The following is a 25482-nucleotide window of genomic DNA, read 5'->3' as shown; positions in this document are numbered from 1 at the left end:
TTTCGAAAGGAGCAGGTTTATTTCTCGCCATCGGTTTCCAATGCCAACATTAAAGGCCGAGGGTTTCTAATGCATGCTCCTGGCAAAGGTGGTAAAATCATTGGCTTCCGATATCCCAGCATTTGAGGAGTCAGACTGCGGGCTTCGAAGTGAAGTGTTAGTGCACCCCCATACACATGTCAATGTTGTTCGTGGGAATAAGTGACTTCTTTCTTGGTAGGGCCTGAAGAGCCGGTTGGAAATGAAGTTCCTCTCTTAATATAGTTGTCCAATGCTTTCCACGTTCCTAGGGATATCAGCGCTGCAGTAAAGACTACAGGTAATAAGGACAGCTCCATGGACCTGCACTGAGCACACAGTGAACTAGGATGACACCTGCCACCGTCGTCAGACGAGGTGGCCGAGTGGTTAAGGCGATGGACTGCTAATCCATTGTGCTCTGCACGCGTGGGTTCGAATCCCACACTCGTCGGTACATCGTAGTTTTGTCATTATTTACAGGGGTATTGTATTTCAAGCGAATAACAGAGACTGTGGCGCATCATAGCAGGACCATGAGGCATAATACATCTGTATTCCTCTGCGATTTGTAACAGTCGCGCAGCTGCTTTGGTGTTACCGATCAATGTTCTTTACAAGGGGTGTTTCCTATAAAATGATAGAATTTGCTGATTTATGACCCACAGCAGACGATTCTTACGTCCATAGTATTCTTCTTGTTTTCTTTTCAAACGTTGTTCACTTTCTGTTTTGTATTGCCCATTAATTTGTTTGAGTACAAGGTAAATGGCAATATAGGATAAAAAGGCCCCCCAGTTCCTGAAAGAAGAAAAGATGAGAGATGGACAGGATGTTCTACTACTTGAGACATGGATGTCCGAACTGAAGTACAGGTGGTAACGTGGCCGAGCGGTCTAAGACGCTGGATTAAGGCTCCAGTCTCTCCGGAGGCGTGGGTTCGAATCCCACCGCTGCCAGTTCACTTTTGAACAATGCACTCATATATAGGCATGTGCTTTATGTGCTTTACATACATTTAAAGGAAAACCCAGGGAATCAAATACATTCTGTCTTCCTCCCAACGTGAAGTCTCCTTTCCCCGTGTTACCATGATTAGCATTTTCACGAGTGAACCATGGCTCCTTGTGTCGCAGATGACGACGCGTGTGACATCACAGAACTGCAAGTGGCATCCAAGGGTATGGGTTGGAAGTGTAGGGTCGGAGCATTGGCAGCCACTTTTGACAAACCAGTTCTACCTGCAGTAGCACGAAAAGAGCCAATGTTTTTTCTCTCGTAAATCCGTTTCATAAAAAGGTCTATTTTTCTTTAACTCTTGTTTTAAAAAAGTACTTTGTTAATTCCTGCCCTGCCTGTGTCCCACTTTCGTTAGCTACCCGTGTCGTGATTTAGAGGCAGGCGCTCAGCAGGCCCATCTCGGGGATTGGTGGACAAAACAATCCCAGTAATATCTTCCCTACACCTAGCCGACTCTTGGAGCTAAGGGGTTCTCTTGTGCTATTTTTAGTTTCATTTTTACCTCCTTGTTAGTAACTGTGGTGTGGCTCTGCCTGCATCTTTGCACTTTATAGCAGAAGACGGTCTTCTCGTTAGGTCTCGGCTAGCGAAGGATGCGCTTGCGCAGTCTCGCTCGCGAGATTTAATGACTTGGAGAAGAGGGGCTTGAACCCGCCTCTCTTCTCTCCTCTTCTCCATTGGCTGGCCTCTTAAATGCTGGTCAGCCATTGGAGAAGAGGTTTGTCTCTCCAAACAAGCCCCGTCCTTTTCGGATTCGGGGGCGTGTTTTTTCGAATCGTTCTCTTTTTTCCAGGCCGTCCCTTTTTTCGCTGGTGGGCGTGTTTATTTTTTTTTTTTTTACAGGGACGTTCTCTGTTTATTTACGTCTCGGCTAGCGAAGGCTCTGCTAGTTGTTTCTACCTGTTATTACACAAAGACTTCCTGTCCCTCTAAACGTGAGTTAGTGTGACTCCGGCACCACGAGTCCCGTGAAAGGCGCTTTGTGTTGTCCGCTATTTTTCAGTTATCGCTCTTGTTCCTTTTTCCTGTGACAACCTAGCCGTCTGACGCCATTTTACAGAACGGGGCTGAGGAAGCAAGAAAGTCGAGCGGTTCTTGTGGAAGGGATACTCGGAAGAACAGACTGAGCAGGGAGGGGGAGAGCAGCGGTCAGTCTCCGCCGTCCGCGCCGTAGTTGTCGCCGCAGCTGCGCAATTATCATCTTGTCGCCGTTCAGGCGCTGACACCATGTCTGAGACGCATAAGACCATAAAGGGTGGCGGGTGGTAATTAGAACATCGCATCCATTTTGTATTTTTGGGGCGTCACAAGGGCTTGGGGGGTGGGCGTCCGCGCCGTCGTAGAATTAAATATTTTGCGTCTTTGCTCCCTTTCCGATTCACACAGTTCTTTACACGCATCAAGATGAAGATCTTTGTGGGCAACGTTGACGAGCAAACGACGCAGGAAGAGCTGAGCGCGCTCTTCGAGCACCACGGCACAGTGGTGAGCTGTGCAGTCATGAAGCAATTCGCCTTCGTTCACATGCGGGAAGAGGACCGGGCCCTGGCCGCTATAGCGGCACTCAACGGCCGCGAGCTGAATGGCCGAAAGATGGTGGTGGAACTGAGCAAACCGCGGCCTCTCAACACCTGGAAGGTGTTCGTGGGCAACGTCAGCGCCTCGTGCACCGCCACCGAGCTGCGCAACCTTTTCGAGAACTACGGCAGGGTGGTGGAATGCGATATCGTGAAAGGTAAAGGAGTATTGACCTTCCTGCCGCTTACTGACCACAGCACCTCTCACTGTCTCTTCAGTCGCAGGTTCTAGAGCAAACAATTTTAATTCCCCGTGACCCCAAAAGATCAGACCCATGCACTCAAACAGCCACGACCACACATTTACATCCACCGACTAATCTCCCACTAAACAACAAAGTTGTCTCCTAAGCCAGTGTTTCGAAACATTAACCAGCGTTTGTTGCGCTAGTCTCGGACACAGGCATCATTTCCTCTCTTAGTCTTTAAACTTTTGGTTTCCAAGGATTAGTATTTGTCTTGTACGGAAGCTAATCGCTAATAGTGGACATGTAGTTGAATCCCCACCAGATTAGCGCAACAGCCTACCTATGTTAGGAAGATTACCAGGCAAGGATTTTAAAATGCACCTGGCCTTCCGACGGTTCCTAGAATGTAAATCGTGTATTTAAAGCTGTTTCTCGGATTGTCGATTAAGCTCTGGGGACTGAGATGCCGTACATTAATGTCGTTAAATCAAAAGTACGTGCTCTGTCAAATGATAAACTTCATGTGCCAAACTTGACTACTGTAGGAAGGTTGTGTGGAGAAGGGGGTGGGCGTCGACTATCTAACAAGATTTTAGACCAACCGTGTTTTCGCTAGTACTATCCCATGTAGATCATATGGTTTCAACCAGGCCCTGGTGAAAGCCGTCCTCTCGATGGGAAGTATATTTGTGAACCGTCAATTAGACCATATTGTCCAGACCGCAGCCTTAATTCTTAGGGTTTAAAGTTTTGTGAGTTGACCAATTTATTGGGTACGATTCACTAAACCTTTTGGGATAGGTCCTCATACTCCAGGTTTAAATAACGTCATCTTGAATCTTTGGGCGTAGAACATACTTGCGTCTTATGCCTAAAGAAACTACCCACAGATAGTGCTTAATGAACTGAATCTGAATGTTTGGGTGTAACCCACAGCTTTGTGAATCGGTCCTGTGAAAACGCTCGCCCCATGCCAGAAAATTGCCAGCACGTTACAACTGCACAAGACAGAACTTGAGTAGACGCGTGTGCTCAGTACCGGCAGGCTCAGAGACCCGAAAAGTAGCACATGCATCATGCCTCCACTAGACACATGCATCATGCCTGACTCTGAGAGGGCCAGGCTGTGAAGACAGATCAGGCAGTCATCCCAGCAGGCGTGTTGATTTTGAAAAGTTATTGGGAATTCTGAGTGCGGAAGAAGAGATTTATAGTTCCGGCCCTCTGAAATACGTGCCTGTGCTGAGCCCCGGAAAGCACCGGCACAAATGAGGCACAGAATGACAACCCAATAAAGCAACCTGGGCTGCTCAGCTCTGTTTGTTTGCATGAAAATGAGTCAATATGGCATCAGACCTGGAAGAGAAAGAGGGTGAAAAACGGTAGTCAAATATTTTCAGCAATAATGGGGCGTAACACAAGTGAAAAAATCTGACCTTTTCGAAAGGATCAGGTTTATTTCTCGCCATCGGTTTCCAATGCCAACATTAAAGGCCGAGGGTTTCTAATGCATGCTCCTGGCAAAGGTGGTAAAATCATTGGATTCCGATATCCCAGCATTTGAGGAGTCAGACTGCGGGCTTCGAAGTGAAGTGTTAGTGCACCCCCATACACATGTCAATGTTGTTCGTGGGAATAAGTGACTTCTTTCTTGGTAGGGCCTGAAGAGCCGGTTGGAAATGAAGTTCCTCTCTTAATATAGTTGTCCAATGCTTTCCACGTTCCTAGGGATATCAGCGCTGCAGTAAAGACTACAGGTAATAAGGAAAGCTCCATGGACCTGCACTGAGCACACAGTGAACTAGGATGACACCTGCCATCGTCGTCAGACGAGGTGGCCGAGTGGTTAAGGCGATGGACTGCTAATCCATTGTGCTCTGCACGCGTGGGTTCGAATCCCACCCTCGTCGGTACATCGCAGTTTTGTCATTATTTACAGGGGTATTGTATTTCAAGCGAATAACAGAGACTGTGGCGCATCATAGCAGGACCATAAGGCATAATACATCTGTATTCCTCTGCGATTTGTAACAGTCGCACAGCTGCTTTGGTGTTACCGATCAATGTTCTTTACAAGGGGTGTTTCCTATAAAATGATAGAATTTGCTGATTTATGACCCACAGCAGACGATTCTTACGTCCATAGTATTCTTCTTGTTTTCTTTTCAAACGTTGTTCACTTCCTGTTTTGTATTGCCCATTAATTTGTTTGAGTACAAGGTAAATGGCAATATAGGATAAAAATGCCCCCCAGTTCCTGACAGAAGAAAAGACGAGAGATGGACACGGTGTTCTACTACTTGAGACATGGATGTCCGACTTGAAGTACAGGTGGTAGCGTGGCCGAGCGGTCTAAGGCACTGGATTAAGGCTCCAGTCTCTCTGGAGGCGTGGGTTCGAATCCCACCGCTGCCAGTTCACTTTTGAACAATGCACTCATATATAGGCATGTGCTTTATGTGCTTTACATACATTTAAAGGAAAACCCAGGGAATCAAATACATTCTGTCTTCCTTCCAACGTGAAGTCTCCTTTCCCCGTGTTACCATGATTAGCATTTTCACGAGTGAACCATGGCTCCTTGTGTCGCAGATGACGACGCGTGTGACATCACAGAACTGCAAGTGGCATCCAAGGGTATGGGTTGGAAGTGTAGGGTCGGAGCATTGGCAGCCACTTTTGACAAACCAGTTCTACCTGCAGTAGCACGAAAAGAGCCAATGTTTTTTCTCTCGTAAATCCGTTTCATAAAAAGGTCTATTTTTCTTTAACTCTTGTTTTAAAAAAGTACTTTGTTAATTCCTGGCCTGCCTGTGTCCCACTTTCGTTAGCTACCCGTGTCCTGATTTAGAGGCAGGTGCTCAGCAGGCCCATCTCGGGGATTGGTGGACAAAACAATCCCAGTAATATCTTCCCTACACCTAGCCGACTCCTGGAGCTAAGGGGTTCTCTTGTCCTATTTTTAGTTTCATTTTTACCTCCTTGTTAGTAACTGTGGTGTGGCTCTGCCTGCATCTTTGCACTTTATAGCAGAAGACGGTCTTCTCGTTAGGTCTCGGCTAGCGAAGGATGCGCTAGCGCAGTCTCGCTCGCGAGATTTAATGACTTGGAGAAGAGGGGCTTGAACCCGCCTCTCTTCTCTCCTCTTCTCCATTGGCTGGCCTCTTAAATGCTGGTCAGCCATTGGAGAAGAGGTTTGTCTCTCCAAACAAGCCCCGTCCTTTTCGGATTCGGGGGCGTGTTTTTTCGAATCGTTCTCTTTTTTCCAGGCCGTCCCTTTTTTCGCTGGTGGGCGTGTTTATTTTTTTTTTTTTTACAGGGACGTTCTCTGTTTATTTATGTCTCGGCTAGCGAAGGCTCTGCTAGTTGTTTCTACCTGTTATTACACAAAGACTTCCTGTCCCTCTAAACGTGAGTTAGTGTGACTCCGGCACCACGAGTCCCGTGAAAGGCGCTTTGTGTTGTCCGCTATTTTTCAGTTATCGCTCTTGTTCCTTTTTCCTGTGACAACCTAGCCGTCTGACGCCATTTTACAGAACGGGGCTGAGGAAGCAAGAAAGTCGAGCGGTTCTTGTGGAAGGGATACTCGGAAGAACAGACTGAGCAGGGAGGGGGAGAGCAGCGGTCAGTCTCCGCCGTCCGCGCCGTAGTTGTCGCCGCAGCTGCGCAATTATCATCTTGTCGCCGTTCAGGCGCTGACACCATGTCTGAGACGCATAAGACCATAAAGGGTGGCGGGTGGTAATTAGAACATCGCATCCATTTTGTATTTTTGGGGCGTCACAAGGGCTTGGGGGGTGGGCGTCCGCGCCGTCATAGAAAGAAATATTTTGCGTCTTTGCTCCCTTTCCGATTCACACAGTTCTTTACACGCATCAAGTTGAAGATCTTTGTGGGCAACGTTGACGAGCAAACGACGCAGGAAGAGCTGAGCGTGCTCTTCGAGCACCACGGCACAGTGGTGAGCTGTGCAGTCATGAAGCAATTCGCCTTCGTTCACATGCGGGAAGAGGACCGGGCCCTGGCCGCTATAGCGGCACTCAACGGCCGCGAGCTGAATGACCGAAAGATGGTGGTGGAACTGAGCAAACCGCGGCCTCTCAACACCTGGAAGGTGTTCGTGGGCAACGTCAGCGCCTCGTGCACCGCCACCGAGCTGCGAAACCTTTTCGAGAACTACGGCAGGGTGGTGGAATGCGATATCGTGAAAGGTAAAGGAGTATTGACCTTCCTGCCGCTTACTGACCACAGCACCTCTCACTGTCTCTTCAGTCGCAGGTTCTAGAGCAAACAATTTTAATTCCCCGTGACCCCAAAAGATCAGACCCATGCACTCAAACAGCCACGACCACACATTTACATCCACCAACTAATCTCCCACTAAACAACAAAGTTGTATCCTAAGCCAGTGTTTCGAAACATTAACCGGCGTTTGTTGCGCTAGTCTCGGACACAGGCATCATTTCCTCTCTTAGTCTTTAAACTTTTGGTTTCCAAGAATTAGTATGTGTCTTGTACGGAAGCTAATCGCTAATAGTGGACATGTAGTTGAATCCCCACCAGATTAGTGCAACAGCCTACCTATGTTAGGAAGATTACCAGGCATGGATTTTAAAATGCACCTGGCCTTCCGACGGTTCCTAGATTGTAAATCGTGTATTTAAAGCTGTTTCTCGGATTGTCGATTAAGCTCTGGGGACTGAGATGCAGTACATTAATGTCGTTAAATCAAAAGTACGTGCTCTGTCAAATGATAAACTTCATGTGCCAAACTTGACTACTGTAGGAAGGTTGTGTGGAGAAGGGGGGCGGTCGTCGACTATCTAACAAGATTTTAGACCAACCGTGTTTTCGCTAGTACTATCCCATGTAGATCATATGGTTTCAACCAGGCCCTGGTGAAAGCCGTTCTCTCGATGGGAAGTATATTTGTGAACCGTCAATTAGACCATATTGTCCAGACTGCAGCCTTAATTCTTAGGGTTTAAAGTTTTGTGAGTTGACCAATTTATTGGGTACGATTCACTAAACCTTTTGGGATAGGTCCTCATACTCCAGGTTTAAATAACGTCATCTTGAATCTTTGGGCGTAGAACATACTTGCGTCTTATGCCTAAAGAAACTACCCACAGATAGTGCTTAATGAACTGAATCTGTATGTTTGGGTGTAACCCACAGCTTTGTGAATCGGTCCTGTGAAAATGCTCGCCCATGCCAGACAATTGCCAGCACGTTACAACTGCACAAGACAGAACTTGAGTAGACGTCTGTGCTCAGTACCGGCAGGCTCAGGGACCCGAAAAGTAGCACATGCACCATGCCTCCACTAGACACATGCATCATGCCTGACTCTGAGAGGGCCAGGCTGTGAAGACAGATCAGGCAGTCATCCCAGCAGGCGTGTTGATTTTGAAAAGTTATTGGGAATTCTGAGTGCGGAAGAAGAGATTTATAGTTCCGGCCCTCTGAAATACGTGCCTGTGCTGAGCCCCGGAAAGCACCGGCACAAATGAGGCACAGAATGACAACCCAATAAAGCAACCTGGGCCGCTCAGCTCTGTTTGTTTGCGTGAAAATGAGTCAATATGGCATCAGACCTGGAAGAGAAAGAGGGTGAAAAACGGTAGTCAAATATTTTCAGCAATAATGAGGCGAAACACTTGTGAAAAAATCTGACCTTTTCGAAAGGAGCAGGTTTATTTCTCGCCATCGGTTTCCAATGCCAACATTAAAGGCCGAGGGTTTCTAATGCATGCTCCTGGCAAAGGTGGTAAAATCATTGGCTTCCGATATCCCAGCATTTGAGGAGTCAGACTGCGGGCTTCGAAGTGAAGTGTTAGTGCACCCCCATACACATGTCAATGTTGTTCGTGGGAATAAGTGACTTCTTTCTTGGTAGGGCCTGAAGAGCCGGTTGGAAATGAAGTTCCTCTCTTACTATAGTTGTCCAATGCTTTCCACGTTCCTAGGGATATCAGCGCTGCAGTAAAGACTACAGGTAATAAGGACAGCTCCATGGACCTGCACTGAGCACACAGTGAACTAGGATGACACCTGCCACCGTCGTCAGACGAGGTGGTCGAGTGGTTAAGGCGATGGACTGCTAATCCATTGTGCTCTGCACGCGTGGGTTCGAATCCCACTCTCGTCGATACATCGCAGTTTTGTCATTATTTACAGGGGTTTTGTATTTCAAGCGAATAACAGAGACTGTGGAGCATCATAGCAGGACCATAAGGCATAATACATCTGTATTCCTCTGCGATTTGTAACAGTCGCGCAGCTGCTTTGGTGTTACCGATCAATGTTCTTTACAAGGGGTGTTTCCTATAAAATGATAGAATTTGCTGATTTATGACCCACAGCAGACGATTCTTACGTCCATAGTATTCTTCTTGTTTTCTTTTCAAACGTTGTTCACTTCCTGTTTTGTATTGCCCATTAATTTGTTTGAGTACAAGGTAAATGGCAATATAGGATAAAAATGCCCCCCAGTTCCTGACAGAAGAAAAGACGAGAGATGGACACGGTGTTCTACTACATGAGACATGGATGTCCGACCTGAAGTACAGGTGGTAGCGTGGCCGAGCGGTCTAAGGCGCTGGATTAAGGCTCCAGTCTCTCCGGAGGCGTGGGTTCGAATCCCACCGCTGCCAGTTCACTTTTGAACAATGCACTCATATATAGGCATGTGCTTTATGTGCTGTACATACATTTAAAGGAAAACCCAGGGAATCAAATACATTCTGTCTTCCTTCCAACGTGAAGTCTCCTTTCCCCGTGTTACCATGATTAGCATTTTCACGAGTGAACCATGGCTCCTTGTGTCGCAGATGACGACGCGTGTGACATCACAGAACTGCAAGTGGCATCCAAGGGTATGGGTTGGAAGTGTAGGGTCGGAGCATTGGCAGCCACTTTTGACAAACCAGTTCTACCTGCAGTAGCACGAAAAGAGCCAATGTTTTTTCTCTCGTAAATCCGTTTCATAAAAAGGTCTATTTTTCTTTAACTCTTGTTTTAAAAAAGTACTTTGTTAATTCCTGGCCTGCCTGTGTCCCACTTTCGTTAGCTACCCGTGTCCTGATTTAGAGGCAGGTGCTCAGCAGGCCCATCTCGGGGATTGGTGGACAAAACAATCCCAGTAATATCTTCCCTACACCTAGCCGACTCCTGGAGCTAAGGGGTTCTCTTGTCCTATTTTTAGTTTCATTTTTACCTCCTTGTTAGTAACTGTGGTGTGGCTCTGCCTGCATCTTTGCACTTTATAGCAGAAGACGGTCTTCTCGTTAGGTCTCGGCTAGCGAAGGATGCGCTAGCGCAGTCTCGCTCGCGAGATTTAATGACTTGGAGAAGAGGGGCTTGAACCCGCCTCTCTTCTCTCCTCTTCTCCATTGGCTGGCCTCTTAAATGCTGGTCAGCCATTGGAGAAGAGGTTTGTCTCTCCAAACAAGCCCCGTCCTTTTCGGACTCGGGGGCGTGTTTTTTCGAATCGTTCTCTTTTTTCCAGGCCGTCCCTTTTTTCGCTGGTGGGCGTGTTTATTTTTTTTTTTTTTACAGGGACGTTCTCTGTTTATTTATGTCTCGGCTAGCGAAGGCTCTGCTAGTTGTTTCTACCTGTTATTACACAAAGACTTCCTGTCCCTCTAAACGTGAGTTAGTGTGACTCCGGCACCACGAGTCCCGTGAAAGGCGCTTTGTGTTGTCCGCTATTTTTCAGTTATCGCTCTTGTTCCTTTTTCCTGTGACAACCTAGCCGTCTGACGCCATTTTACAGAACGGGGCTGAGGAAGCAAGAAAGTCGAGCGGTTCTTGTGGAAGGGATACTCGGAAGAACAGACTGAGCAGGGAGGGGGAGAGCAGCGGTCAGTCTCCGCCGTCCGCGCCGTAGTTGTCGCCGCAGCTGCGCAATTATCATCTTGTCGCCGTTCAGGCGCTGACACCATGTCTGAGACGCATAAGACCATAAAGGGTGGCGGGTGGTAATTAGAACATCGCATCCATTTTGTATTTTTGGGGCGTCACAAGGGCTTGGGGGGTGGGCGTCCGCGCCGTCATAGAAAGAAATATTTTGCGTCTTTGCTCCCTTTCCGATTCACACAGTTCTTTACACGCATCAAGACGAAGATCTTTGTGGGCAACGTTGACGAGCAAACGACGCAGGAAGAGCTGAGCGCGCTCTTCGAGCACCACGGCACAGTGGTGAGCTGTTTAGTCATGAAGCAATTCGCCTTCGTTCACATGCGGGAAGAGGACCGGGCCCTGGCCCCTATAGCGGCACTCAACGGCCGCGAGCTGAATGGCCGAAAGATGGTGGTGGAACTGAGCAAACCGCGGCCTCTCAACACCTGGAAGGTGTTCGTGGGCAACGTCAGCGCCTCGTGCACCGCCACCGAGCTGCGCAACCTTTTCGAGAACTACGGCAGGGTGGTGGACTGCGATATCGTGAAAGGTAAAGGAGTATTGACCTTCCTACCGCTTACTGACCGCAGCACCTCTCACTGTCTCTTCAGTCGCAGGTTCTAGAGCAAACAATTTTAATTCCCCGTGACCCCAAAAGATCAGACCCATGCACTCAAACAGCCACGACCACACATTTACATCCACCAACTAATCTCCCACTAAACAACAAAGTTGTCTCCTAAGCCAGTGTTTCGAAACATTAACCGGCGTTTGTTGCGCTAGTCTCGGACACAGGCATCATTTCCTCTCTTAGTCTTTAAACTTTTGGTTTCCAAGAATTAGTATGTGTCTTGTACGGAAGCTAATCGCTAATAGTGGACATGTAGTTGAATCCCCACCAGATTAGCGCAACAGCCTACCTATGTTAGGAAGATTACCAGGCATGGATTTTAAAATGCACCTGGCCTTCCGACGGTTCCTAGATTGTAAATCGTGTATTTAAAGCTGTTTCTCGGATTGTCGATTAAGCTCTGGGGACTGAGATGCAGTACATTAATGTCGTTAAATCAAAAGTACGTGCTCTGTCAAATGATAAACTTCATGTGCCAAACTTGACTACTGTAGGAAGGTTGTGTGGAGAAGGGGGGCGGTCGTCGACTATCTAACAAGATTTTAGACCAACCGTGTTTTCGCTAGTACTATCCCATGTAGATCATATGGTTTCAACCAGGCCCTGGTGAAAGCCGTTCTCTCGATGGGAAGTATATTTGTGAACCGTCAATTAGACCATATTGTCCAGACCGCAGCCTTAATTCTTAGGGTTTAAAGTTTTGTGAGTTGACCAATTTATTGGGTACGATTCACTAAACCTTTTGGGATAGGTCCTCATACTCCAGGTTTAAATAACGTCATCTTGAATCTTTGGGCGTAGAACATACTTGCGTCTTATGCCTAAAGAAACTACCCACAGATAGTGCTAAATGAACTGAATCTGTATGTTTGGGTGTAACCCACAGCTTTGTGAATCGGTCCTGTGAAAATGCTCGCCCCATGCCAGACAATTGCCAGCACGTTAAAACTGCACAAGACAGAACTTGAGTAGACGTCTGTGCTCAGTACCGGCAGGCTCAGGGACCCGAAAAGTAGCACATGCACCATGCCTCCACTAGACACATGCATCATGCCTGACTCTGAGAGGGCCAGGCTGTGAAGACAGATCAGGCAGTCATCCCAGCAGGCGTGTTGATTTTGAAAAGTTATTGGGAATTCTGAGTGCGGAAGAAGAGATTTATAGTTCCGGCCCTCTGAAATACGTGCCTGTGCTGAGCCCCGGAAAGCACCGGCACAAATGAGGCACAGAATGACAACCCAATAAAGCAACCTGGGCCGCTCAGCTCTGTTTGTTTGCGTGAAAATGAGTCAATATGGCATCAGACCTGGAAGAGAAAGAGGGTGAAAAACGGTAGTCAAATATTTTCAGCAATAATGGGGCGAAACACTTGTGAAAAAATCTGACCTTTTCGAAAGGAGCAGGTTTATTTCTCGCCATCGGTTTCCAATGCCAACATTAAAGGCCGAGGGTTTCTAATGCATGCTCCTGGCAAAGGTGGTAAAATCATTGGCTTCCGATATCCCAGCATTTGAGGAGTCAGACTGCGGGCTTCGAAGTGAAGTGTTAGTGCACCCCCATACACATGTCAATGTTGTTCGTGGGAATAAGTGACTTCTTTCTTGGTAGGGCCTGAAGAGCCGGTTGGAAATGAAGTTCCTCTCTTAATATAGTTGTCCAATGCTTTCCACGTTCCTAGGGATATCAGCGCTGCAGTAAAGACTACAGGTAATAAGGACAGCTCCATGGACCTGCACTGAGCACACAGTGAACTAGGATGACACCTGCCACCGTCGTCAGACGAGGTGGCCGAGTGGTTAAGGCGATGGACTGCTAATCCATTGTGCTCTGCACGCGTGGGTTCGAATCCCACACTCGTCGGTACATCGTAGTTTTGTCATTATTTACAGGGGTATTGTATTTCAAGCGAATAACAGAGACTGTGGCGCATCATAGCAGGACCATGAGGCATAATACATCTGTATTCCTCTGCGATTTGTAACAGTCGCGCAGCTGCTTTGGTGTTACCGATCAATGTTCTTTACAAGGGGTGTTTCCTATAAAATGATAGAATTTGCTGATTTATGACCCACAGCAGACGATTCTTACGTCCATAGTATTCTTCTTGTTTTCTTTTCAAACGTTGTTCACTTTCTGTTTTGTATTGCCCATTAATTTGTTTGAGTACAAGGTAAATGGCAATATAGGATAAAAAGGCCCCCCAGTTCCTGAAAGAAGAAAAGATGAGAGATGGACAGGATGTTCTACTACTTGAGACATGGATGTCCGAACTGAAGTACAGGTGGTAACGTAGCCGAGCGGTCTAAGGCGCTGGATTAAGGCTCCAGTCTCTCCGGAGGCGTGGGTTCGAATCCCACCGCTGCCAGTTCACTTTTGAACAATGCACTCATATATAGGCATGTGCTTTATGTGCTTTACATACATTTAAAGGAAAACCCAGGGAATCAAATACATTCTGTCTTCCTCCCAACGTGAAGTCTCCTTTCCCCGTGTTACCATGATTAGCATTTTCACGAGTGAACCATGGCTCCTTGTGTCGCAGATGACGACGCGTGTGACATCACAGAACTGCAAGTGGCATCCAAGGGTATGGGTTGGAAGTGTAGGGTCGGAGCATTGGCAGCCACTTTTGACAAACCAGTTCTACCTGCAGTAGCACGAAAAGAGCCAATGTTTTTTCTCTCGTAAATCCGTTTCATAAAAAGGTCTATTTTTCTTTAACTCTTGTTTTAAAAAAGTACTTTGTTAATTCCTGCCCTGCCTGTGTCCCACTTTCGTTAGCTACCCGTGTCGTGATTTAGAGGCAGGCGCTCAGCAGGCCCATCTCGGGGATTGGTGGACAAAACAATCCCAGTAATATCTTCCCTACACCTAGCCGACTCTTGGAGCTAAGGGGTTCTCTTGTGCTATTTTTAGTTTCATTTTTACCTCCTTGTTAGTAACTGTGGTGTGGCTCTGCCTGCATCTTTGCACTTTATAGCAGAAGACGGTCTTCTCGTTAGGTCTCGGCTAGCGAAGGATGCGCTTGCGCAGTCTCGCTCGCGAGATTTAATGACTTGGAGAAGAGGGGCTTGAACCCGCCTCTCTTCTCTCCTCTTCTCCATTGGCTGGCCTCTTAAATGCTGGTCAGCCATTGGAGAAGAGGTTTGTCTCTCCAAACAAGCCCCGTCCTTTTCGGATTCGGGGGCGTGTTTTTTCGAATCGTTCTCTTTTTTCCAGGCCGTCCCTTTTTTCGCTGGTGGGCGTGTTTATTTTTTTTTTTTTTACAGGGACGTTCTCTGTTTATTTACGTCTCGGCTAGCGAAGGCTCTGCTAGTTGTTTCTACCTGTTATTACACAAAGACTTCCTGTCCCTCTAAACGTGAGTTAGTGTGACTCCGGCACCACGAGTCCCGTGAAAGGCGCTTTGTGTTGTCCGCTATTTTTCAGTTATCGCTCTTGTTCCTTTTTCCTGTGACAACCTAGCCGTCTGACGCCATTTTACAGAACGGGGCTGAGGAAGCAAGAAAGTCGAGCGGTTCTTGTGGAAGGGATACTCGGAAGAACAGACTGAGCAGGGAGGGGGAGAGCAGCGGTCAGTCTCCGCCGTCCGCGCCGTAGTTGTCGCCGCAGCTGCGCAATTATCATCTTGTCGCCGTTCAGGCGCTGACACCATGTCTGAGACGCATAAGACCATAAAGGGTGGCGGGTGGTAATTAGAACATCGCATCCATTTTGTATTTTTGGGGCGTCACAAGGGCTTGGGGGGTGGGCGTCCGCGCCGTCGTAGAATTAAATATTTTGCGTCTTTGCTCCCTTTCCGATTCACACAGTTCTTTACACGCATCAAGATGAAGATCTTTGTGGGCAACGTTGACGAGCAAACGACGCAGGAAGAGCTGAGCGCGCTCTTCGAGCACCACGGCACAGTGGTGAGCTGTGCAGTCATGAAGCAATTCGCCTTCGTTCACATGCGGGAAGAGGACCGGGCCCTGGCCGCTATAGCGGCACTCAACGGCCGCGAGCTGAATGGCCGAAAGATGGTGGTGGAACTGAGCAAACCGCGGCCTCTCAACACCTGGAAGGTGTTCGTGGGCAACGTCAGCACCTCGTGCACCGCCACCGAGCTGCGCAACCTTTTCGAGAACTACGGCAGGGTGGTGGAATGCGATATCGTGAAAGGTAAAGGCGTATTGACCTTCCTACCGCTTACTGACCGCAGCACCTCTCACTGTCTCTTCAGTCGCAGGTTCTAGAGCAAACAATTTTAATTCCCCGGGACCCCAAAAGATCAGACCCATGCACTCAAACAGCCACGACCACACATTTACATCCACCGACTAATCTCCCACTAAACAACAAAGTTGTCTCCTAAGCCAGTGTTTCGAAACATTAACCAGCGTTTGTTGCGCTAGTCTCGGACACAGGCATCATTTCCTCTCTTAGTCTTTAAACTTTTGGTTTCCAAGGATTAGTATTTGTCTTGTACGGAAGCTAATCGCTAATAGTGGACATGTAGTTGAATCCCCACCAGATTAGCGCAACAGCCTACCTATGTTAGGAAGATTACCAGGCAAGGATTTTAAAATGCACCTGGCCTTCCGACGGTTCCTAGAATGTAAATCGTGTATTTAAAGCTGTTTCTCGGATTGTCGATTAAGCTCTGGGGACTGAGATGCCGTACATTAATGTCGTTAAATCAAAAGTACGTGCTCTGTCAAATGATAAACTTCATGTGCCAAACTTGACTACTGTAGGAAGGTTGTGTGGAGAAGGGGGTGGGCGTCGACTATCTAACAAGATTTTAGACCAACCGTGTTTTCGCTAGTACTATCCCATGTAGATCATATGGTTTCAACCAGGCCCTGGTGAAAGCCGTCCTCTCGATGGGAAGTATATTTGTGAACCGTCAATTAGACCATATTGTCCAGACCGCAGCCTTAATTCTTAGGGTTTAAAGTTTTGTGAGTTGACCAATTTATTGGGTACGATTCACTAAACCTTTTGGGATAGGTCCTCATACTCCAGGTTTAAATAACGTCATCTTGAATCTTTGGGCGTAGAACATACTTGCGTCTTATGCCTAAAGAAACTACCCACAGATAGTGCTTAATGAACTGAATCTGAATGTTTGGGTGTAACCCACAGCTTTGTGAATCGGTCCTGTGAAAACGCTCGCCCCATGCCAGAAAATTGCCAGCACGTTACAACTGCACAAGACAGAACTTGAGTAGACGCGTGTGCTCAGTACCGGCAGGCTCAGAGACCCGAAAAGTAGCACATGCATCATGCCTCCACTAGACACATGCATCATGCCTGACTCTGAGAGGGCCAGGCTGTGAAGACAGATCAGGCAGTCATCCCAGCAGGCGTGTTGATTTTGAAAAGTTATTGGGAATTCTGAGTGCGGAAGAAGAGATTTATAGTTCCGGCCCTCTGAAATACGTGCCTGTGCTGAGCCCCGGAAAGCACCGGCACAAATGAGGCACAGAATGACAACCCAATAAAGCAACCTGGGCTGCTCAGCTCTGTTTGTTTGCATGAAAATGAGTCAATATGGCATCAGACCTGGAAGAGAAAGAGGGTGAAAAACGGTAGTCAAATATTTTCAGCAATAATGGGGCGTAACACAAGTGAAAAAATCTGACCTTTTCGAAAGGATCAGGTTTATTTCTCGCCATCGGTTTCCAATGCCAACATTAAAGGCCGAGGGTTTCTAATGCATGCTCCTGGCAAAGGTGGTAAAATCATTGGATTCCGATATCCCAGCATTTGAGGAGTCAGACTGCGGGCTTCGAAGTGAAGTGTTAGTGCACCCCCATACACATGTCAATGTTGTTCGTGGGAATAAGTGACTTCTTTCTTGGTAGGGCCTGAAGAGCCGGTTGGAAATGAAGTTCCTCTCTTAATATAGTTGTCCAATGCTTTCCACGTTCCTAGGGATATCAGCGCTGCAGTAAAGACTACAGGTAATAAGGAAAGCTCCATGGACCTGCACTGAGCACACAGTGAACTAGGATGACACCTGCCATCGTCGTCAGACGAGGTGGCCGAGTGGTTAAGGCGATGGACTGCTAATCCATTGTGCTCTGCACGCGTGGGTTCGAATCCCACCCTCGTCGGTACATCGCAGTTTTGTCATTATTTACAGGGGTATTGTATTTCAAGCGAATAACAGAGACTGTGGCGCATCATAGCAGGACCATAAGGCATAATACATCTGTATTCCTCTGCGATTTGTAACAGTCGCACAGCTGCTTTGGTGTTACCGATCAATGTTCTTTACAAGGGGTGTTTCCTATAAAATGATAGAATTTGCTGATTTATGACCCACAGCAGACGATTCTTACGTCCATAGTATTCTTCTTGTTTTCTTTTCAAACGTTGTTCACTTCCTGTTTTGTATTGCCCATTAATTTGTTTGAGTACAAGGTAAATGGCAATATAGGATAAAAATGCCCCCCAGTTCCTGACAGAAGAAAAGACGAGAGATGGACACGGTGTTCTACTACTTGAGACATGGATGTCCGACTTGAAGTACAGGTGGTAGCGTGGCCGAGCGGTCTAAGGCACTGGATTAAGGCTCCAGTCTCTCTGGAGGCGTGGGTTCGAATCCCACCGCTGCCAGTTCACTTTTGAACAATGCACTCATATATAGGCATGTGCTTTATGTGCTTTACATACATTTAAAGGAAAACCCAGGGAATCAAATACATTCTGTCTTCCTTCCAACGTGAAGTCTCCTTTCCCCGTGTTACCATGATTAGCATTTTCACGAGTGAACCATGGCTCCTTGTGTCGCAGATGACGACGCGTGTGACATCACAGAACTGCAAGTGGCATCCAAGGGTATGGGTTGGAAGTGTAGGGTCGGAGCATTGGCAGCCACTTTTGACAAACCAGTTCTACCTGCAGTAGCACGAAAAGAGCCAATGTTTTTTCTCTCGTAAATCCGTTTCATAAAAAGGTCTATTTTTCTTTAACTCTTGTTTTAAAAAAGTACTTTGTTAATTCCTGGCCTGCCTGTGTCCCACTTTCGTTAGCTACCCGTGTCCTGATTTAGAGGCAGGTGCTCAGCAGGCCCATCTCGGGGATTGGTGGACAAAACAATCCCAGTAATATCTTCCCTACACCTAGCCGACTCCTGGAGCTAAGGGGTTCTCTTGTCCTATTTTTAGTTTCATTTTTACCTCCTTGTTAGTAACTGTGGTGTGGCTCTGCCTGCATCTTTGCACTTTATAGCAGAAGACGGTCTTCTCGTTAGGTCTCGGCTAGCGAAGGATGCGCTAGCGCAGTCTCGCTCGCGAGATTTAATGACTTGGAGAAGAGGGGCTTGAACCCGCCTCTCTTCTCTCCTCTTCTCCATTGGCTGGCCTCTTAAATGCTGGTCAGCCATTGGAGAAGAGGTTTGTCTCTCCAAACAAGCCCCGTCCTTTTCGGATTCGGGGGCGTGTTTTTTCGAATCGTTCTCTTTTTTCCAGGCCGTCCCTTTTTTCGCTGGTGGGCGTGTTTATTTTTTTTTTTTTTACAGGGACGTTCTCTGTTTATTTATGTCTCGGCTAGCGAAGGCTCTGCTAGTTGTTTCTACCTGTTATTACACAAAGACTTCCTGTCCCTCTAAATGTGAGTTAGTGTGACTCCGGCACCACGAGTCCCGTGAAAGGCGCTTTGTGTTGTCCGCTATTTTTCAGTTATCGCTCTTGTTCCTTTTTCCTGTGACAACCTAGCCGTCTGACGCCATTTTACAGAACGGGGCTGAGGAAGCAAGAAAGTCGAGCGGTTCTTGTGGAAGGGATACTCGGAAGAACAGACTGAGCAGGGAGGGGGAGAGCAGCGGTCAGTCTCCGCCGTCCGCGCCGTAGTTGTCGCCGCAGCTGCGCAATTATCATCTTGTCGCCGTTCAGGCGCTGACACCATGTCTGAGACGCATAAGACCATAAAGGGTGGCGGGTGGTAATTAGAACATCGCATCCATTTTGTATTTTTGGGGCGTCACAAGGGCTTGGGGGGTGGGCGTCCGCGCCGTCATAGAAAGAAATATTTTGCGTCTTTGCTCCCTTTCCGATTCACACAGTTCTTTACACGCATAAAGTTGAAGATCTTTGTGGGCAACGTTGACGAGCAAACGACGCAGGAAGAGCTGAGCGTGCTCTTCGAGCACCACGGCACAGTGGTGAGCTGTGCAGTCATGAAGCAATTCGCCTTCGTTCACATGCGGGAAGAGGACCGGGCCCTGGCCGCTATAGCGGCACTCAACGGCCGCGAGCTGAATGACCGAAAGATGGTGGTGGAACTGAGCAAACCGCGGCCTCTCAACACCTGGAAGGTGTTCGTGGGCAACGTCAGCGCCTCGTGCACCGCCACCGAGCTGCGCAACCTTTTCGAGAACTACGGCAGGGTGGTGGAATGCGATATCGTGAAAGGTAAAGGAGTATTGACCTTCCTGCCGCTTACTGACCACAGCACCTCTCACTGTCTCTTCAGTCGCAGGTTCTAGAGCAAACAATTTTAATTCCCCGTGACCCCAAAAGATCAGACCCATGCACTCAAACAGCCACGACCACACATTTACATCCACCAACTAATCTCCCACTAAACAACAAAGTTGTATCCTAAGCCAGTGTTTCGAAACATTAACCGGCGTTTGTTGCGCTAGTCTCGGACACAGGCATCATTTCCTCTCTTAGTCTTTAAACTTTTGGTTTCCAAGAATTAGTATGTGTCTTGTACGGAAGCTAATCGCTAATAGTGGACATGTAGTTGAATCCCCACCAGATTAGTGCAACAGCCTACCTATGTTAGGAAGATTACCAGGCATGGATTTTAAAATGCACCTGGCCTTCCGACGGTTCCTAGATTGTAAATCGTGTATTTAAAGCTGTTTCTCGGATTGTCGATTAAGCTCTGGGGACTGAGATGCAGTACATTAATGTCGTTAAATCAAAAGTACGTGCTCTGTCAAATGATAAACTTCATGTGCCAAACTTGACTACTGTAGGAAGGTTGTGTGGAGAAGGGGGGCGGTCGTCGACTATCTAACAAGATTTTAGACCAACCGTGTTTTCGCTAGTACTATCCCATGTAGATCATATGGTTTCAACCAGGCCCTGGTGAAAGCCGTTCTCTCGATGGGAAGTATATTTGTGAACCGTCAATTAGACCATATTGTCCAGACCGCAGCCTTAATTCTTAGGGTTTAAAGTTTTGTGAGTTGACCAATTTATTGGGTACGATTCACTAAACCTTTTGGGATAGGTCCTCATACTCCAGGTTTAAATAACGTCATCTTGAATCTTTGGGCGTAGAACATACTTGCGTCTTATGCCTAAAGAAACTACCCACAGATAGTGCTTAATGAACTGAATCTGTATGTTTGGGTGTAACCCACAGCTTTGTGAATCGGTCCTGTGAAAATGCTCGCCCATGCCAGACAATTGCCAGCACGTTACAACTGCACAAGACAGAACTTGAGTAGACGTCTGTGCTCAGTACCGGCAGGCTCAGGGACCCGAAAAGTAGCACATGCACCATGCCTCCACTAGACACATGCATCATGCCTGACTCTGAGAGGGCCAGGCTGTGAAGACAGATCAGGCAGTCATCCCAGCAGGCGTGTTGATTTTGAAAAGTTATTGGGAATTCTGAGTGCGGAAGAAGAGATTTATAGTTCCGGCCCTCTGAAATACGTGCCTGTGCTGAGCCCCGGAAAGCACCGGCACAAATGAGGCACAGAATGACAACCCAATAAAGCAACCTGGGCCGCTCAGCTCTGTTTGTTTGCGTGAAAATGAGTCAATATGGCATCAGACCTGGAAGAGAAAGAGGGTGAAAAACGGTAGTCAAATATTTTCAGCAATAATGAGGCGAAACACTTGTGAAAAAATCTGACCTTTTCGAAAGGAGCAGGTTTATTTCTCGCCATCGGTTTCCAATGCCAACATTAAAGGCCGAGGGTTTCTAATGCATTCTCCTGGCAAAGGTGGTAAAGTCATTGGCTTCCGATATCCCAGCATTTGAGGAGTCAGACTGCGGGGCTTCGAAGTGAAGTGTTAGTGCACCCCCATACACATGTCAATGTTGTTCGTGGGAATAAGTGACTTCTTTCTTGGTAGGGCCTGAAGAGCCGGTTGGAAATGAAGTTCCTCTCTTAATATAGTTGTCCAATGCATTCCACGTTCCTAGGGATATCAGCGCTGCAGTAAAGACTACAGGTAATAAGGACAGCTCCATGGACCTGCACTGAGCACACAGTGAACTAGGATGACACCTGCCACCGTCGTCAGACGAGGTGGCCGAGTGGTTAAGGCGATGGACTGCTAATCCATTGTGCTCTGCACGCGTGGGTTCGAATCCCACCCTCGTCGGTACATCGCAGTTTTGTCATTATTTACAGGGGTATTGTATTTCATGCGAATAACAGAGACTGTGGCGCATCATAGCAGGACCATAAGGCATAATACATCTGTATTCCTCTGCGATTTGTAACAGTCGCGCAGCTGCTTTGGTGTTACCGATCAATGTTCTTTACAAGGGGTGTTTCCTATAAAATGATAGAATTTGCTGATTTATGACCCACAGCAGACGATTCTTACGTCCATAGTATTCTTCTTGTTTTCTTTTCAAACGTTGTTCACTTCCTGTTTTGTATTGCCCATTAATTTGTTTGAGTACAAGGTAAATGGCAATATAGGATAAAAATGCCCCCCAGTTCCTGACAGAAGAAAAGACGAGAGATGGACACGGTGTTCTACTACATGAGACATGGATGTCCGACCTGAAGTACAGGTGGTAGCGTGGCCGAGCGGTCTAAGGCGCTGGATTAAGGCTCCAGTCTCTCCGGAGGCGTGGGTTCGAATCCCACCGTTGCCAGTTCACTTTTGAACAATGCACTCATATATAGGCATGTGCTTTATGTGCTGTACATACATTTAAAGGAAAACCCAGGGAATCAAATACATTCTGTCTTCCTTCCAACGTGAAGTCTCCTTTCCCCGTGTTACCATGATTAGCATTTTCACCAGTGAACCATGGCTCCTTGTGTCGCAGATGACGACGCGTGTGACATCACAGAACTGCAAGTGGCATCCAAGGGTATGGGTTGGAAGTGTAGGGTCGGAGCATTGGCAGCCACTTTTGACAAACCAGTTCTACCTGCAGTAGCACGAAAAGAGCCAATGTTTTTTCTCTCGTAAATCCGTTTCATAAAAAGGTCTATTTTTCTTTAACTCTTGTTTTAAAAAAGTACTTTGTTAATTCCTGGCCTGCCTGTGTCCCACTTTCCTTAGCTACCCGTGTCCTGATTTAGAGGCAGGTGCTCAGCAGGCCCATCTCGGGGATTGGTGGACAAAACAATCCCAGTAATATCTTCCCTACACCTAGCCGACTCCTGGAGCTAAGGGGTTCTCTTGTGCTATTTTTAGTTTCATTTTTACCTCCTTGTTAGTAACTGTGGTGTGGCTCTGCCTGCATCTTTGCACTTTATAGCAGAAGACGGTCTTCTCGTTAGGTCTCGGCTAGCGAAGGATGCGCTAGCGCAGTCTCGCTCGCGAGATTTAATGACTTGGAGAAGAGGGGCTTGAACCCGCCTCTCTTCTCTCCTCTTCTCCATTGGCTGGCCTCTTAAATGCTGGTCAGCCATTGGAGAAGAGGTTTGTCTCTCCAAACAAGCCCCGTCCTTTTCGGACTCGGGGGCGTGTTTTTTCGAATCGTTCTCTTTTTTCCAGGCCGTCCCTTTTTTCGCTGGTGGGCGTGTTTATTTTTTTTTTTTTTTACAGGGACGTTCTCTGTTTATTTATGTCTCGGCTAGCGAAGGCTCTGCTAGTTGTTTCTACCTGTTATTACACAAAGACTTCCTGTCCCTCTAAACGTGAGTTAGTGTGACTCCGGCACCACGAGTCCCGTGAAAGGCGCTTTGTGTTGTCCGCTATTTTTCAGTTATCGCTCTTGTTCCTTTTTCCTGTGACAACCTAGCCGTCTGACGCCATTTTACAGAACGGGGCTGAGGAAGCAAGAAAGTCGAGCGGTTCTTGTGGAAGGGATACTCGGAAGAACAGACTGAGCAGGGAGGGGGAGAGCAGCGGTCAGTCTCCGCCGTCCGCGCCGTAGTTGTCGCCGCAGCTGCGCAATTATCATCTTGTCGCCGTTCAGGCGCTGACACCATGTCTGAGACGCATAAGACCATAAAGGGTGGCGGGTGGTAATTAGAACATCGCATCCATTTTGTATTTTTGGGGCGTCACAAGGGCTTGGGGGGTGGGCGTCCGCGCCGTCATAGAAAGAAATATTTTGCGTCTTTGCTCCCTTTCCGATTCACACAGTTCTTTACACGCATAAAGTTGAAGATCTTTGTGGGCAACGTTGACGAGCAAACGACGCAGGAAGAGCTGAGCGTGCTCTTCGAGCACCACGGCACAGTGGTGAGCTGTGCAGTCATGAAGCAATTCGCCTTCGTTCACATGCGGGAAGAGGACCGGGCCCTGGCCGCTATAGCGGCACTCAACGGCCGCGAGCTGAATGACCGAAAGATGGTGGTGGAACTGAGCAAACCGCGGCCTCTCAACACCTGGAAGGTGTTCGTGGGCAACGTCAGCGCCTCGTGCACCGCCACCGAGCTGCGCAACCTTTTCGAGAACTACGGCAGGGTGGTGGAATGCGATATCGTGAAAGGTAAAGGAGTATTGACCTTCCTGCCGCTTACTGACCACAGCACCTCTCACTGTCTCTTCAGTCGCAGGTTCTAGAGCAAACAATTTTAATTCCCCGTGACCCCAAAAGATCAGACCCATGCACTCAAACAGCCACGACCACACATTTACATCCACCAACTAATCTCCCACTAAACAACAAAGTTGTATCCTAAGCCAGTGTTTCGAAACATTAACCGGCGTTTGTTGCGCTAGTCTCGGACACAGGCATCATTTCCTCTCTTAGTCTTTAAACTTTTGGTTTCCAAGAATTAGTATGTGTCTTGTACGGAAGCTAATCGCTAATAGTGGACATGTAGTTGAATCCCCACCAGATTAGTGCAACAGCCTACCTATGTTAGGAAGATTACCAGGCATGGATTTTAAAATGCACCTGGCCTTCCGACGGTTCCTAGATTGTAAATCGTGTATTTAAAGCTGTTTCTCGGATTGTCGATTAAGCTCTGGGGACTGAGATGCAGTACATTAATGTCGTTAAATCAAAAGTACGTGCTCTGTCAAATGATAAACTTCATGTGCCAAACTTGACTACTGTAGGAAGGTTGTGTGGAGAAGGGGGGCGGTCGTCGACTATCTAACAAGATTTTAGACCAACCGTGTTTTCGCTAGTACTATCCCATGTAGATCATATGGTTTCAACCAGGCCCTGGTGAAAGCCGTTCTCTCGATGGGAAGTATATTTGTGAACCGTCAATTAGACCATATTGTCCAGACCGCAGCCTTAATTCTTAGGGTTTAAAGTTTTGTGAGTTGACCAATTTATTGGGTACGATTCACTAAACCTTTTGGGATAGGTCCTCATACTCCAGGTTTAAATAACGTCATCTTGAATCTTTGGGCGTAGAACATACTTGCGTCTTATGCCTAAAGAAACTACCCACAGATAGTGCTTAATGAACTGAATCTGTATGTTTGGGTGTAACCCACAGCTTTGTGAATCGGTCCTGTGAAAATGCTCGCCCATGCCAGACAATTGCCAGCACGTTACAACTGCACAAGACAGAACTTGAGTAGACGTCTGTGCTCAGTACCGGCAGGCTCAGGGACCCGAAAAGTAGCACATGCACCATGCCTCCACTAGACACATGCATCATGCCTGACTCTGAGAGGGCCAGGCTGTGAAGACAGATCAGGCAGTCATCCCAGCAGGCGTGTTGATTTTGAAAAGTTATTGGGAATTCTGAGTGCGGAAGAAGAGATTTATAGTTCCGGCCCTCTGAAATACGTGCCTGTGCTGAGCCCCGGAAAGCACCGGCACAAATGAGGCACAGAATGACAACCCAATAAAGCAACCTGGGCCGCTCAGCTCTGTTTGTTTGCGTGAAAATGAGTCAATATGGCATCAGACCTGGAAGAGAAAGAGGGTGAAAAACGGTAGTCAAATATTTTCAGCAATAATGAGGCGAAACACTTGTGAAAAAATCTGACCTTTTCGAAAGGAGCAGGTTTATTTCTCGCCATCG

At 47.5% G+C, this 25482-nt stretch overlaps 2 protein-coding genes and 8 non-coding genes across 10 annotated transcripts; all 10 read left to right on the top strand.

The window, feature by feature from the left end:
- The first annotated feature begins 2442 nt into the window (after positions 1-2442).
- Positions 2443-11329, top strand: LOC146780179 (uncharacterized). Its single transcript, XM_085637129.1, has 4 exons — positions 2443-2781; positions 6666-7014; positions 7494-7585; positions 10907-11329. The coding sequence occupies exons 1-4, from the start codon at positions 2443-2445 to the stop codon at positions 11327-11329; spliced, it is 1203 nt and encodes a 400-aa protein (XP_085493255.1).
- TRNAS-GCU (transfer RNA serine (anticodon GCU)) lies at positions 4632-4713 on the top strand. Its single transcript has one exon. It is a non-coding gene; the product is annotated as a tRNA-Ser (tRNA).
- On the top strand, positions 5137-5218 carry TRNAL-AAG (transfer RNA leucine (anticodon AAG)). The gene has a single exon. It is a non-coding gene; the product is annotated as a tRNA-Leu (tRNA).
- Positions 9378-9459, top strand: TRNAL-AAG (transfer RNA leucine (anticodon AAG)). The gene has a single exon. It is a non-coding gene; the product is annotated as a tRNA-Leu (tRNA).
- A 2290-nt stretch (positions 11330-13619) lies between the features above and the next one.
- TRNAL-AAG (transfer RNA leucine (anticodon AAG)) lies at positions 13620-13701 on the top strand. Its single transcript has one exon. It is a non-coding gene; the product is annotated as a tRNA-Leu (tRNA).
- Positions 13702-15166: 1465 nt separating this feature from the next.
- LOC146780173 (uncharacterized) lies at positions 15167-24055 on the top strand. The gene is made up of 4 exons (XM_085637128.1): positions 15167-15505; positions 19390-19738; positions 20218-20309; positions 23633-24055. Exons 1-4 carry the CDS (start codon positions 15167-15169, stop codon positions 24053-24055), a joined length of 1203 nt encoding a protein of 400 aa, XP_085493254.1.
- On the top strand, positions 17356-17437 carry TRNAS-GCU (transfer RNA serine (anticodon GCU)). The gene has a single exon. It is a non-coding gene; the product is annotated as a tRNA-Ser (tRNA).
- TRNAL-AAG (transfer RNA leucine (anticodon AAG)) lies at positions 17861-17942 on the top strand. The gene has a single exon. It is a non-coding gene; the product is annotated as a tRNA-Leu (tRNA).
- Positions 21598-21679, top strand: TRNAS-GCU (transfer RNA serine (anticodon GCU)). The gene has a single exon. It is a non-coding gene; the product is annotated as a tRNA-Ser (tRNA).
- On the top strand, positions 22103-22184 carry TRNAL-AAG (transfer RNA leucine (anticodon AAG)). Its single transcript has one exon. It is a non-coding gene; the product is annotated as a tRNA-Leu (tRNA).
- Positions 24056-25482: the final 1427 nt, after the last annotated feature.

The sequence above is a fragment of the Triturus cristatus genome, chromosome 12 (genome assembly GCF_964204655.1).
Source record: "Triturus cristatus chromosome 12, aTriCri1.1, whole genome shotgun sequence".
In the NCBI taxonomy this organism is placed as follows: domain Eukaryota; kingdom Metazoa; phylum Chordata; class Amphibia; order Caudata; family Salamandridae; genus Triturus; species Triturus cristatus.
This window is presented reverse-complemented; position numbering and strand designations above follow the sequence as displayed.